The sequence below is a fragment of the Octodon degus genome, unplaced genomic scaffold (genome assembly GCF_000260255.1).
Source record: "Octodon degus isolate 3935 unplaced genomic scaffold, OctDeg1.0 scaffold00151, whole genome shotgun sequence".
Taxonomy (NCBI): Eukaryota; Metazoa; Chordata; class Mammalia; order Rodentia; family Octodontidae; genus Octodon; species Octodon degus.
In genome coordinates, this window is record NW_004524727.1 from 6,196,222 (window position 1) to 6,211,407 (window position 15,186).

The following is a 15,186-nucleotide window of genomic DNA, read 5'->3' on the forward strand; positions in this document are numbered from 1 at the left end:
CAGGCCCAGGGTGCGGCCGCGTGCACCGTGTGGCGCGCAACTGGCTCGCCGCGCACCGGCTGCAAACCTGGGCTCCAAAGGGCGAGAGGAGCTCACCGGGCTCGCCAGCGCCGAAGCTTCCTCTAGTAAGAAGAAAAGCAAGTGGCTTTTGGCGCGAAAGCCTTGGCACCTCCCCTGATTTTTATGGAAATCAAGAGGGCGGGGTGAAGCCGCGCGCCGCCGCCTCGCCCCCTCCCCTGGCCTGCTCCACAGCCCCTTCTCTCCCCGCCCCCCGGGTGTGTCAGATTTTTCAGTTAATAATATCCCCCGAGCTTCAAAGCGCAGTCAGTGACAGTCATCTGTCTGTGCGGGGGGCTCTGAGGACAGTGTCGGAGCCAAGCGGGTGCAGGGCGCGCGCAGCGCACGGACCGCGGCCCGGGAGACCCCGGGAGGCCTGGGAGGTAAGGAGCGGAGAACGCGTGTTGCTCGCGAAGGAAACCTTTCGAGCTCAAGAGTAGCTAGCCCGGCTCCGCGGGTCCCCAGGAGAACAGACCCGCCCTAGTCTTTCCCCAGCCTCTCCAGGGAGAGAGCCGCGGCTCCGGCGGAAAGCGATGCGCCCTGCGGGGGAGATGGCTCTGTTTGGAGCCGGCGCGGACTCGCTGCGTCCCTCCGAGTAGTGGGACTCAGGCCCAAAGTGTGGCCTCGAGGAAGGGAGGGAAAATGGGTGAGGTGGGGCGGCGCGATCTGGGTCACGGTTTGCAGGGGTCGTGGCCCTCCCCGCGCAGTCCCCAGGTCTGGGCTGCGCCTCATTTGCGCGCTCCCGAGAAGGGATTGTCGCTGGGGGCCTGGGCGAGTAGGAGGTGGGGTTGGCTGGATGCAAAATAATGCAGGCTGGATTATCCGTGCAGCGGGTGGTTGTCGGAGAGTGCCTGCATAACACCGAGTGTGCGTGGAGGGTGGGTTTTGGGGTCCCCATTGGAGAGCTCCGTGTCTGGAGCTTCTGTACCTTTGCAAAGTTTGCTCCCTCCTGCCAGCATTTGCACTTTAAGGTTGCATTTTTTTTACAAAGGGGGTGTTGGAGAAGGAGGGCTGAGCTAAAGAATCCCCTGTTTGGCTGCGGGCTGAGGTTACGCACCCCCGGCGCGGTGGTCCTGTCCCGGTGCTGGGAGGGGGGGTTGCATGCTGGGAGCTCCGAGCTCGGTTCTGCACCGCCAGCAGCCCCCTCCCCCGGCGGCTGTGTGTGAATGGAGCTGCAGTTTGCAAAGTTGCACGGCCACTCCACCCCCCCCCCCCCCGCCCAAAAAAAATGTCACCTCCACGGAGTGGCGCAACAATGGCCCACCCCCATCCCCCCCCCGGCTCCGCACGCTCCTCCTGCCCGGGTGTAGACAGCTTGTACACAAAAGAGAGAGCGCAGGGCAGGACTTCTGCACCTCGGGAGCTCGGGCGCACAGAGGGACGCTAGCTGTGCGCCCCAGCCCACTGCGCCGTGCCTGTCGCTTGCAGGTCTGGGGAGAGACGGAGCCCGCGGGTGCAGTGGGTGCCTCTGGCCACCGCCCGGCCCCGTCCCGCACGACATGCCGGGCATGATCCGCAAGAACCCGGACCTCGAGTTCGACTCGCTGCAACCCTGCTTCCTCCCAGACGAGGATGACTTCTACTTCGGTGGCCCCGACTCCACGCCGCCGGGAGAGGACATCTGGAAGAAGTTCCAGCTGCTGCCCACGCCTCCGCTGTCGCCGAGCCGGGCGTTCCCGGAGCCCGCGGACTGGGCCACCGAGATGCTGCTGTGCGAGCCTGACTTGTGGGGCGACCCGGCCGAGGAGGAGGCGTTTGGTCTGGGGGAACTGAGCCGCCTCACCCCGAACCCCGTCATCCTGCAGGATTGTATGTGGAGCGGCTTTTCGGCGCGCGAGAAGCTGGAGCGCGCGGTGAGCGAGAAGCTGCAGCTGGGCCGCGCGCTCCCGGCTCTTGCGCCCCCCACCTCGGGACCCCCGGGAGTGCGGCCTGGAGGCGCCGCCGACTGCGTGGACCCCGCCGCGGTCTTCCCATTCCGGCCGACTCCCCGCGAACCCGTGCCCACCGCCCCGGCCGGAATCCCGGCGCCAGGCGCAGCCCCGGTGGTCACCGATGTCCCTGCAGTGGCTGCAGCCGCAGGGGCCGCCTCACCACGCTCTGATGACCGTTCAGACAGCACCGTGGCGCCGAGCACCTCCGGCGAGGACACGCTGAGCGACTCGGGTAAGCCGGCCGGCCCTAGCACTGCTCTCCAGGCGCGAAGCGCGCGCTGCCTTTGTTGGCTCCGGGACGCGGTAGCTCCGGTGCCCAGAGGGCCCCTCTTGGCGTGTCGGCCCAGCATCAGGGAGTCTAGCTGTGGGCATCACCTTGTCCCCCACCCTGGGCACAGGCCTGTTGGCGGCAATGGAAAGGAGCTCCAGCGCAGGGCTGAGAAGAGGGGGGAGGCGCCCCCCAAAGAGCAAGGTCGTGCAGATCCTATTTCGGGCGCAGGAAGTTGGGGAGACTGCATAGGTTGCAACTGCCGGTTTTGTCTTTTCATTTTTTTGCAAGGGGGGGCGCGCCCTTCCCCCGCCCTTCGTGGGTGGTGGGCTGTTTACTCCTGTAGCGCGGTATCCGGGCCTTGTAGGAGGGGTCCGCAGGCCTGACCACTGCCACCCTCCTGCCCTCCATCCCAAAGCTGCACCCTCTGGCCTGTGCATTCTCATGGCTAACCCCTTTCAGCGGTCAAACTGTGTTGTGGCCCTAATTCCTGTTGTGGTTGGAGACCTGAGCTTTGGGAGGTAAATGCAAGCCCCCAGCAGCCCTGTTAGGGCCGCTCCATTGTGTGCTTGTCCTTGGAAAACAAGGGTTAAACCGAGCCGTTGCCGGCGGTCTGGGGCGCGAGGGCCGTGGTGCTGCCCTTTGAGCTGCCGCCCGGGCTCTGCGCCCAAGGGCCTCTGTTTGCAGGGTGCCTCTGGACGCGTCTGTATTTACTCCCGGCTCCCGGAGCAAACTGGGAGTACGCGCGGCTGCAGGCCCTGTCCCTTTAACGCTTGCGCCTGCCGCGAGGTGAGGAAGCGTTTACTTCCCACAGCTGTCTGCCTGGCAAGGCCCCAAAGCTCGGCTTAAAGGGCCCAGCCCCGCAGCCCGCTGGGTCCGAGAACAAACCCTGGCTTTGCTCCCCGCCCCTTGCCAGCACAGGCTGTGTTTTGATGTTCACGCTGGCTGGCGTATTGGACGTTTTCTGCCTGGGCAGCCGGCACTGCTGTGTCCCGTAGCTGCATCCGCCGGGAAGCATCATGATTGTGGGCGGTGGCCTTGCACGGAGGCGCACTCGGCCTGGTCGTCGTGTTCTAACCCCCTCCCGGTTCTTCCTCCTCTTTCTGAGGGAATGAAGTGGATCTTCAGTTTAAGCTCATTTGTTTCACTCCTCGAGGCTCCCCAAATGAGGAGACTCTGGTGTGTGGTGTGCTGGTGGGATTTTCTTTTTTCTTTTATGAGACAGTATCTCACTCTAGCCCAGGCGGGCCCCGAGCTCGTGGGCCCCTCCTGCGTCAGACTCTGAGTGCTGAGGTCACAGGCGTGCTGCGCTGCACAGGGTTCCTTAGCCTCTTGAATTGCCAAGGAAACCCAGGTGCAGAAGGTTAAGCACTTTGCGCAGGATGGTGATCCGTCTCAGCACCTGCTGAAAGTTTTTTTTTTTTTTTTTCTCATTTTGTGGTGCTGGGGTGCAGCCCAGATGCAGAGCTAGTGCGACTGCGCCCCAGTCCTTCCTGCTCACGTGTTGGACTCTGGGAACAAAAATGTATTTCTATAAATATTTACATTCTTGATTTTTGGTTTTTGTTTTTCTGAGACAGCATCTTGTTACGCAGTTCAGGCAGGCTGGCTTTGAGCATCCTCCTGCCTCAGCCTCCCAAGTGCTGGAATGACAGGTGTGAACCACCACCCTGGCTAGTACGTAGTAATTTAAAGAGGTCTGGATAGGCACACCCGAGGCGAGCCGGGCATCCCCTGCATGCGCTCTAACACTTCTTTTCCCCAAGATGACGAGGATGAGGAAGAAGAAGAGGAGGAGGAGATCGATGTTGTCACCGTGGAGAAGCGGCGCTGCTCCTCTGGAGGCAAGGCGGTTACCACCTTCACCATCACCGTGCGCCCAAAGGGCTCGGGCCGCCCGGGCCTCAGTGAGCTGCCCCTCAAACGCTGCGCCCCCGTCCACCAGCAGCACAACTATGCGGCGCCCTCACCGTTTGAGGAGAGCGAGGAACCGCGGCAGAAGAGACCCAAGGGCGAGGTGGTGCTGCGGCCCCTCAAGGGTGCAGCCCCTGCCAAGCCCAAGAACTCAAGCCCGCGGCACTCAGACTCGGAGGATAGTGAGCGCCGGCGCAACCACAACATCCTGGAGCGGCAGCGCCGCAACGACTTGCGCTCCAGCTTCCTGACACTCAGGGACCACGTGCCCGAACTGGTGCGCAACGACAAGGCTGCCAAGGTGGTCATTCTGAAGAAGGCCGCAGAGTACGTGCGGGCCCTGCAGGCCGCAGAGCAGCAGCTGCTGCTGGAGAAGGAGGCCTTGCAGGCCCGGCGGCGGCAGCTGCTCCAAAGCGTGGAGCTCGCCAGGACTTGCTAGGCATCCCTCAACATGCGGGACGGCGGATGCACGCTCACTGCCACGTTTTGCACATTTGGATTCTTATTTTTAAACATGTGTTGACATTAAGAATGTTAGTTTACTTTCTCCAATTGGCCTCCTTTCGTGTTTGGATCTGGGTGGGGGCAGGACCTGTGGGGTTCTACGGGATGTCTAGGAGCTCTCCCTGGGTGGCTTTGGGTCTCTGCTGTCCACCCCATGGCAGCTGTGATATCATGACCGATGGAGCCGTGGTCTGGGACCACCGTCACCGTGGTTCCTCTCCTTTTTACAATGGTGCTTAAACTCCAGCGGCGTGCGCCTGGGACGTCCGTGTAAATACTGTGGACACCGCCTTGTCCTGGCGGGGAGGTGGCCGTGGCCCAGCTCTCGAGAGTGCTGTAATGATACCTCAATGTTTGAGGGGCATGGTTTGTATACGAATCTGTTGTTAATCCCGGTTCTGTACTGTACTAATTCCTACACTGCCTGTATACTTTAGGATGACGCTGATATATAACTACATTTGATACTTATATTTTCGTATGAAAATGAGTTGTGAAAGTTTTGAGTAGATATTACTTTATCACTTTTTGAACTAAGAAAATTTTGTAAAGAAATTTACTATATATATGCCTTTTTCCTAGCCTGTTTTTGTTTTTCCCCCCGTTAATGTATTTGTTCATGTTTGGTGCATAGAACTGGGAAATGCAAAGTTCTGTGTTGAATTTCTTCAAAATGTATATATTTAGTGCTGCATTTATAGCACTTTGAAATACCTCATGTTTATGAAAATAAATAGCAATTAAATGACGCAACTCAAATGTTTTCCTTATTAAGCAGCAGTTTACAGAAGGACATCGTGTCCAGATGGGACTTGGAAGTTTTTGTTTTAGGACAGTGTCTTGCTATGGAGCTCAAGCTGGTCTCAACCCACAGTGATCATCCTACCTCAGCCTCCTGAGTCCTGGGATTGCAGGTGCACATCATGTGTGGCTACGGGCAGGGTGCGTGGCTTGCGGGTAAGAGTCTGGGCTTGCATTCAGGAGTTTAGGCTGGTCTTGATCTCACTATACAGCCCAGGCTGACAGGGATCCACCTGTCTCAACTTTCCAAGTTCTGGGACTCCAAGTTTGTGTCGTGCCCAGCCTTAGCTATTTCTCTATTTGTGGGCCTGGATTAAAATTAAAGCTTGGATATTGGGTGTTTTATATTGCTAGTTATTTGTTCTGTGGCCAAACAGCTTTAAAATTCCTGCTGTACTGGGGCCTGTGCCCAGAGCCTTCATTTTTACTCTGAGCTTAGTCCCCAGCTCAATTTTACTTGGAGCATAATTGTCCTGCCTCAGCCTCCTAGAGTGCTGGGATTACACCACCATTAAGCATGAGCAGAATAAGGCCAGGGGATCCCTGATGTGGGGTCAGATGAGCAGTGTGTCCGACTTGGAGTTCTTGTCCTGGTAGGGCTGGTTGGCCTCGCAGCTGCTGGTGGAGAGCCAAGGCAAGCTTCGCATCAGTGGGCGGGGATCACCCCTCTGCCTGCAGGATTCCATCAGAACAACCCAGGCTTTGGGTGCTGGCCTTAGTGAAGTCAGGGTTTCATGAGCTTCCCTGGAGAGCATGGCCCAGGGTCACACCTGCAACCCTGGCCATGCCTGGGGATGAACAGGCACTCCTGCTCTGTGAAAGTTCAGAGCTGGACTCCACTACTGCAGTGTCTGATGGGTTAAGTAATGGCTGTTTGCTTCTGCTCTTGACACACCCTTGCCACATTGTTCAGGCTGGCCCAGAACTCACTATGTAGCCCAAATATGGTCTTCCTGCCTCAGCCTCCTGGAGCATTGGGGTGATGGAGTGTCTCAGCCTGGCCCTGGTCCTGGTAAGAGGTCACCAGTGCCTCAGCCTCTCCTGTCTTCTGGGGCCAAGGGAAGAGGACTAACCTCTGAGGGGCCCAGGATTCTTGAGGCTGTGGTTCCCAACAGGGACTCCCAGGGTCTGGGGAGCCGAGCCCAGTTGCCAGGGAAGTTGGTGGAAGACCAAGACCCAGCCCCCTCCCCTGGACGCTGACTGCTGGGGAGCCAGGCTCAGCTCCACTCCTGTGCCTCAGCTGGGGCCCAATGACTTGCTCTCTCTAAGTGCTTATAGACTTGTCCGTTTGACATTTTTAGTATAATCTGTTTTTATTTAGTTTTGGTTTGTGGTGCTGTGGATCGAACTCAGGACTTGGCACTTGCCAGGCAGGTGCTTAGGCGCTGAGCTATCCCCGGCCCCTGCAGCCTGCTTTTAAAATTCTCATGATGTGACATTTTTTACATTTAGTTGTTAATGAGGATGCACCAGAAATGTGAGCGCTGCAGTGAGAAGCGTGCATTGGCCTTTCCTGACCCAGCTGTGGGGTCCTGATTTAGCCTGCAGTTCTCTGGGGGCTTTTTGGTACCAGGGATAAAACTTGGGACCTTTCCCTTCTCAGGCAGGTGCTTATGCCACTGAGCTCTCTCCTTGGCTGTATCCTGCAATTCTCTATCAAGTATTTGTGACAGATTGAACCACTGGGCCTTGTTTTGTTTTATTTTCTTTTTTCAATATGAGGCCTTGCTGTGTAGCCCAGGCTGCCCTAGAACTCAAGATGCTCCTGCCTCAGCCTCCAGAGTGCTGGGGTTACAAGTGTGCACTCCTACGCCCCACTGAACAGGTCCTTTTCATAAGCTGGAAAGGCCAGAGCCCACAGCAGAGGTGAATGAGAGCTCTGCTGCAGGGGGGCAGGGACCAGGGCCTGCAGGGACCAAGGTGTGAGGTGTGTGAGGTCTGCCCACTGGATGACCTGCTCCTCCTCCATAGCTCCTACCTCCACTCTGACCTGTTCTGCCACATTCCTCCCTGGTCCCCTGGTTTGGCCTAAAGTCCTTTCCTGCCCCCAATCCTGAGACCGGCCCTCTTCTTCCTCCCTGAGCAGTGTCCTCAGGTCTTTTTTACTTTTTATTTTGAGACAGGGTAAGTTGCCCAAGCTGGCTATGAATTAGAGACTCCTGCATCAGCCTCCCAAATGCTGGGATCCTGATATGCACCCCATGCCTGGCTGTCAACCAGGGCTCATGGGGTAGGCCTGTGAGGGTGCTTTCCAGGTGCACGCGAGACCTTTGGGTAGAGAAGAAACCGCCTCCAACCAGGAAAGACCTCACCACCAGTGTCTTAGTAAGCAGCAGGCATGGAGGCTGAGGCAGGATGATCACTGAGAGTTCAAGGCTGGAGGGGTGGCGGCGAGAGCCTGGGCCCTGGACCATGGGGAGAGCCCCGGAGCCCTGTGATGCCGGGCCCCTCAGGTGTCTGCAGAGCCCTCTGTGTGAGTGCTTCAGAATCTGAAGCCTTTACTGCCCCACTTCCTGCAGAGCCCTCTCTGCTCCAAACTCAGGGACTATGTCTCATGTGCAAAGGCTCTCATGTGCCGGCAAGCTGGACAGTAGAAGAACCATTTTTCCTAGCACTGGGATTGGACTGAGGCCCCTCACTCTGAGCTCATCCCTGGCCTTTTTTTTCTTTGTTTTTAGGGAAGGGTCTACAGGGTGTTCAAGGTCTCACTACTAGATCGGACTTGTAGTGATCTGCCTGTTTTCAGCCTCCCAAGAGCTGGGATTACAGCCCCCACATGCCACCACATCCAGCCTCAATTGCTGTCTCAGTGTGCCCCAGGGGCGGGGCCGGCACAGCAGCCCCAGAATCAAACCCCTGGCCCCTGAACCTGCTTGCAGGCGCTTTAATCCACTGAGCTATTTGGCTGGCCCTCCCCGGCCTTTTTAAACATTCTTTTTCTGGCCTGCTGTGCCGCCCCCGCCCCCTAGGGCACACTGAGACCACAAATGAGACTGGGCATGGTGGTGTGTGTCCGTAATCCCAGCTCTTGGGAGGCTGAAAACAGGAGGATCACTATGAGTCTGATCTGTGTAGTGAGACCTTGTAGATCCTGTACTAAAATACATTTTAAAAAATGAATAAACAAAAATAAAAATTCTTTTTTGAGACAGGGTCATCTTACTAAGCCAGTAGTATGCCTGGGCTGGACTCAGCCTCTTGAAGTGCTGGGGTTCCAGGAAGGAAGTGTTTTATCAAGGATGCCTACTGCGTTCCCTGGCCACAGACTCCTCACCAGATGCTGGAATCTTGAGTTGTCCTGCTGTCCCTGTGACATAGCCCTAAAAATCATAGTTGCCCTGCAATGTTTGTTGAACGACTATTAGGGTGCGAAGATGAGGCCGACTGTTGAAGGTAGACAACTCTGGGCCCTTGGCCCTGTCTCCTCTGGAGCAAGGGAAACGATGACGAATCCAGTATCTGATTTGCTTCCTCAAAGGCAAAACAGGAAACGGTTTGTATCTCGCGCCATGGTTTGTACCAGTGTCTCACGGGCAGCTTTCCTTTGCAAAAAGTGAGAAAGAATGGGGAGTTTAAGCTGAAACACAAACTGAAAACTGCAGGAGTGGTGGTCAGGTACTATCACCTAGGAGGAGGACAGGGCTGGCATCTGAGTCCACAGCCAGGCAAGGGACTCTCACCTGCTGTCCCAGCAATTGAGGAGGCTGAGCAGAAGGAACAAATGTTCCAGCCAGCCTGGGCAGACTATGACTTGGAGACCCTGCCTCAGAATAAAACAGCTGGGGTGCTGCTCAGACCAGGGCTCCAGGGTCAGCTCCTGGCTCCCTGAGCCCAGGTGCTTGTGCCCGTGGTTGAGCTGCCACAGCTGTGGGTGCCCAGCACTCAGGGCTTGCAGCAGGGAGAGATGGTCTCGTCATGTCCTCTGCTCCCTTCCCCAGGGTGATTGGCCTTATATATGTCCAATTTTGTACCGAAATGGGGACTCGCTACATTGCTGAATTGCCCAGGCTGACCTTGAACTCACCATCTTTCTGCCTCAGCCTCCTGAAAGACTTTTTTATTTTTAAGTCAGGATCTAAATTGTCCAGGCTGTGCTCACCTTGCAATCCTTCTGCCTCAGCCTCCCTGAGTGCTGGGTGGCAGGTGCGGGGCTTACCTTCAGCCCTCTGACTGCAGGGAGCTAAGAGGGGCAGCGAGGCGGGTATCTCCACAACACAGCAGGGGCCCTAGAGGGGGACGGGGGCGGGGGAGGTACAGCCTGGCGCAGTGTCCAACCGGTGGCATCCTCTCTGCTGGGTGCGTGGGCACACTGCACAGGACAGAAGCAGCAACACAGACAGAGGGCCAGGCCAGGGAGTCAGGCCCTCAGCCTTTCAAACAGGGATTTGCATGTGATTAGTGGGGAAGCACAGTTAACTTCCAATTAGTGGCAGCCAGGCCTGCAGCTCTGGTGGAGGGGTCCCTGCCCAGCTCCTGCAGGGGCGGCTTCTAGCGTGCTGATGGCCCTGGTGCTGAGGACTGGGGGGAGCCTTTGTTGCCTGGGCTCTGCACTGTGCAAATGGCACTCTTACAGGGTTGAAGGCTACCCTGGATTCTCCTGCCTCAGCCTCCCAGACTGTTGGAGGCGAGACCTACCAAGCCCACATGAGAAGCTTCGACAGAAATCATAAAACAGAAAGGAAGACTAGATTGAGTGACCCTGCCTTTCAGGGAGCTGCTGCAGCAATGTAAGTGACACTTGGCAGATTTTCTGTGTATGACAGAGCTTGCAGTGTCCTGTGGCAGAGAGGGTCAGCCTGTCAGAGCTCTTGGTGTAGAGGCCATGGCTGCTCTCTGCTCTGCACAAGCGAGTGTATCTGGATTTCCTTCTTACTAAGAGTAAAATGTCTTGAGCCAGGCATGGAGGTGCACATCTGTGCTTCTCACACTTGGGAGGCCGAGGCAGGAGGACCTCACTTTGGAGCGACTTTTCGAGACCCTGTCTCAAAATAATGTAAAAAGATTGTGGGGTGCAGCTCAGTGCAAAGGCTGGGCTCAATCTTGATGTTGCGTGTGCTCACTCGTGCGCACACACACACACACACACACACACGCACGCACAGAAAATATTTCCACCAACTGCAGCTCAATTTTGTGCTTTGTAGACCCAGAAGCACATCAAGGCTTTGGTTAAAAGATTAAATTAAGCTGTATCTTCCTCCGCACTCCAGTGACTCTGCTTCTCACTCCTTCAGGGGGAAATGCGTCCACAGGACTGGCTGCTCCCAGCCTCTGCTGAGGTGCTTGTGGAATCCGCCGCAGGTGGCTGCGTGCAGGTCTGAACCGGGGCCGCGCGCCAGGGTCTCAGCCTCAGCACACAGCCTGTGCCCCCATGCCGCGCCGTGGGCTTCTGCAGGCACTGTCCCTGGCTCGTGCCTGCCTGCCTTTGCCTGGGCCAGGCTGGTGCTGCTGGCGCCTGAAGCCTGACTGTACCACCTCTCCTTGGCCCTTGCTGGACACTAGAAATGCCTTGGAGTCAGGCACGGTGGCATACGCAGGTGGTCCCAACGCTTGGGTGCTTTGAGTTCTAGGTCAGCTGGGCTATAAATAAAGAGTAGAGGGGCTGGAGTTCACTGCCCCCTGCAAGTGAAGGTGTGAAGGATCCTGGGAGGGCCAGGGAGAGTTATGGGATGGAGGAAGGAAGCCCATCTGGACCCAAGCCAGGGACCCACATGGCTCCAGCTGTTCTCATGCGCCGTGCCTGCCATGCACAGCTGAAAATCTGCTGCCCAGGGCAGGCAGACGTTGGGACCCCATGCTCTGCTCCAGCTCCTGGACCAGTGGTGGCATTCACCCCAGTCCTGCAGCACAAGCCAGGCTCTTGCTTCCTTTGGTACCAGGGTTTGCACCCTTGGCTGTCACACTGAGCTGTGTCCCTAGCCTGTATGTTTTATTTTGAGCCAGCGTGTTTGTCTCAGTGACTCTTTTCTCATTGCTGGGACAAATACCCGACACCCACAATGAAGGAAGGAAAGGCTTATTTAGTTCACAGTTACTGGAGATTTCAGTCCGTATTCAGCTGGCTCCAAGGCAGAGCAGCATGCGGCAGAGGGCAGCAGTTCATGGTGGCAGAAAACAGCAAAACAGAAACAGCAAATAGGAGGAGTAGCAGCAATAATGGCTGTAGAGAGCAGGTCTGTCTCCCATAAATTGCATTCAGGCTATCCGCCCTAGGCTGGGTGCAGTGTTCCCGTCCTTAATCCCAGTGACACTCACACCCATAATCCCAACAGCACTCACACCCATAATCCCAGTGGATCATGAGTTAATCACAAACTTGGGGGGGGGGGGGAACAAATACACACAAACCATAACAGTCTTGCTAAGATACTGAGCTGCACAAACTGTGTTCCAATTTTTCATTTTCCTGCCTCAGCCTCCCAGAATGTTGGGACTAGAGGCCTTTGCCAATGGGGCTCAATCCTGCTTTCTGAGGCCACCCTCACCATTAGGGCGCCGGCCATACCCCTGTATGCTTGCAGGCCGCCCATGACCCTATCCCCACAGCAGAGAGCAGATTGGTGGTGGAGGATCTGTGGAGCCAGGCTTGCTGCAGTAAGTGAGGAAACGCCCAGCACTGAGTGGTTCTGCGGGACAGAAGCCTGCTGAGACCTTAGCAAGAGATGGGAGGGTGGCAGAAAAGAAGGGTGATTTAGGCTTTGGGAGGTTTTTTTGTTTGTTTGTTTGTTTTTGCATTAGGAGAGCCCGGCATGGTGGCACAAGCCTGGATCCAGTGCTCCAGGAGGCTGAGGTAGGGGGATGGAAAGTTTGAGCCTAGCCTGGGTGGATGAGTGACTTAGCGAGACGCTGTCTAAAATGCAAAATAAAAAGGGCTGGGAGTGCAGCCCTGAGTTCAAGACCAGCTTTGCAAAAAAAGGAAAGACAAAGAAAGGGGTGTTAGAAGGTCCTAAGGACAGGTGGAATATGAAAATGCTTTAAAACTGGTCAAATAAAAAAAAAAATTTAGGGCTGGTGAGATGGCTCAGTGGTCTAAAGCACCTACTTGGAACAAGCTTAGTAAAGCACAGGGACAGCGGTTCAATCCCCCAGCACCACATGCCAGCAGCCCCGCCCCCTGGTGGGCTGAGCTGGCCACACACACACACACACACACACACACACACACACACACACAAATAAATAAATAAAATTTAAAAAAAAATTTAAAAAGCTGGTCAAATATCTGGGAAGCTAGCTTTGGGATGGACAAGTGCTCTAATCATGCGTATGGGTGCATCTTGACTGTGAGCCAGTGGGCTTGTTGACAGAACACTGGTATTTAGGTGCCTTTGTGTGTGTGTGTTTGTAATTCTTTTAGGTTTATTTCACACCCACATGGGTTTTGTTTTCTGTTTCCTTTGAGACAGACTGTTACCCAGACTGGCCTTGACCTCAGGATCCTCCTGCCTCAGCCTCGCTAGTTCAGCCTTGCTAGAACTTGCCAAAGTGTGCACCACGACACCTGCTGTGAACAGGTGAACACCAGAGCTAGTGTTCTGCGGCTGCATGCCAGGCTAACAGCGTTGGCTTTCCCAATGCCACTGCCTCAAGCTGGAACTTGGGACAGATGGGTCCATCCACAATAGTGAGGGGCAGGAGAGGAGGAGGAGGCGGGGAGGGGGCAGAAAACACTGAGATGTGTCTAATGCGTGCAGCCGCTCCCAAGAGGAATTCTGGTCACTGCGTTCTGCTCACATGGACTCACCAAAATTAAAATTAAAAGCAGGAAGCAGGCTGTTGGAGACACTTCCTGGACCTCGTCTTGGTCCAAGAAGCCAGTGTTTATAATCCCAAAGTTACGTTATTGGAATCCCATCAAGTTGATCCCAATTTACCACTTACAGTGCTACCCATGGTGAAAATAAAGACACTAAATTATATTTTCAATCATCGGGGAGTCAAGGGGCTCTAAGTCCAGCCACGAAGATGGCTTTCCGGAACCAAGAGCGCAACCCAGGGCCTCACCTGGTTTTATTCAGTGGGGGAGTGGCTTGAGGAGGATTGACTGAGAATTGTGGGAAGTAGGTGATCATTGTGAGCTGAGCTAGGTGGGTGGCCTACATTTACCTAAGGCCAATTGATAAACAGAAGGCCTAGCCAGCTCTGTACATAGGAAATAGGGTCAGGCTCAGTCAAAATGGAGACAGTCGCTCTTCTTTCAAGGAGAGCTGCTCAGGTGGTCCTCCACAGCAGGCAAGATAAAAGACTTGCTAGCATAGCCAAGCATGGTGGCACACACACTTGGGAGGCTGAGGCAGGAAGATCTCCAAGAGTCTGAGGCCAGCCTGGGCTCTATGGTGAGTTCTAGGCCAGCCTGCAAAGCTTTGTACACAAAGTGACAAGTACCATCTGCAGGCTCTATAGGGGCTGGTGGAGGAGACATCTGGGATGAGTGTGGCTGGCTTAACCTACCTGGGACTAGTTGCTTATCTCTCAAGCTCCCACCTTAAATCTTTTTTTTTTTTTTTCTTTTGGTACTAGGGATCAAACTCAGATCTTATGCTTGCCAGGCAGGTGTTTAAGCCGCTGAGCTATCTCCCTGGCCCTCTTTCTTGGTTTTTTATTTTATTTTTGTTTTTGTTTAGACTTTGGGGATTTGACCCAAGGATTTGAAGCCATCCTGACCCACATGGGGAAATGCTGTCCTGAAAAGCCGAACCAAAATAAAAAGTAACCCCTGACCTCCTGCAGCCCGAGAATCCATCCCACAGGAGCACAGAGACACTTCTCAGGTGAAGGTGCTTGATTCTCTAAGCCAAAGACATGCTGTGCTCACTGGAGAACCCAGGCCCATGCCCTCGGCCAAGACAATTCAGCTTTTTCAAGGTATTTTTTTCTTGGCTTCAAAGGGTAAGATTGGGGCCAAGGAGATAGCTCAGTGTGCCCTCCTGGCAAGTGCAAGGACCTGGGTTCAATCTCCAGTACCACATGCTGTACCACCAAATCCAGGTGTGGTGGCGCATGCCTATAATCCCAGTGTTGGGAAGGCTGAAGCCAGAGGATCACGAGTCCGAGCTGCATAGTAAGACCCTGTACCAAATATAAAAATAAATAAAAGATTTTAGAAAACAACAATGAAGGATGAGATCTTTGCTCAACCCTCCAATATCCTGGGTCCAAAGCACTCCCCCTTGCCTCTCACTTCCTTCCTTTCTCCTCCACCTGCAGCCCCTACGTGGGAGTTCATGTTGTGCACACCAGTGTCTGTGTGCATGTAGGTGTGCATGTATGCACACGTGGGTGTGTCCATGTGCATATGTGTGCCCGTTCCTGTATATCCACATGATGTGCGTGTGTATCCAGGTGTGCACACATGTATAGGCATGTGTGTGCATGTCTGCATGAGCACATGATTCTGTGTGTGCACACATGTGCATGCATGGGAGCGTGTGCATGTGCATGTGTGTGCGCGCCTGTGGCAGGGCCAGGCCTCAGTGCCAGCAGCCCCGCTGCACGAGAGTTGCTCATTGTTCGTGCCGTCTCCATGGCTACAGCAGCAGCTGCTGGCCTGGCCCAGCCGCCTGCTCTCCCAGTGCCCTGGTCCGGCCCGCCAGGAGCAAGCACATTACTCACTTCATGCCCATGGCGCCCGGCACTGTGCTCTGCTGGGCGGGGGCCCTGAGCCTGTCCTTGGCAGCATGGACCCATGCAGCTCGGCAGGGTCAGGCCTGT

At 55.5% G+C, this 15,186-nt stretch overlaps 1 protein-coding gene across 1 annotated transcript; it reads left to right on the top strand.

The window, feature by feature from the left end:
- Window positions 1–369: 369 nt before the first annotated feature.
- Mycn (MYCN proto-oncogene, bHLH transcription factor) lies at window positions 370–5,360 on the top strand. The gene is made up of 3 exons (XM_004642353.2): window positions 370–440; window positions 1,486–2,220; window positions 4,023–5,360. The coding sequence occupies exons 2-3, from the start codon at window positions 1,557–1,559 to the stop codon at window positions 4,607–4,609; spliced, it is 1,251 nt and encodes a 416-aa protein (XP_004642410.1). The 5' UTR covers window positions 370–440; window positions 1,486–1,556; the 3' UTR covers window positions 4,610–5,360.
- Window positions 5,361–15,186: the final 9,826 nt, after the last annotated feature.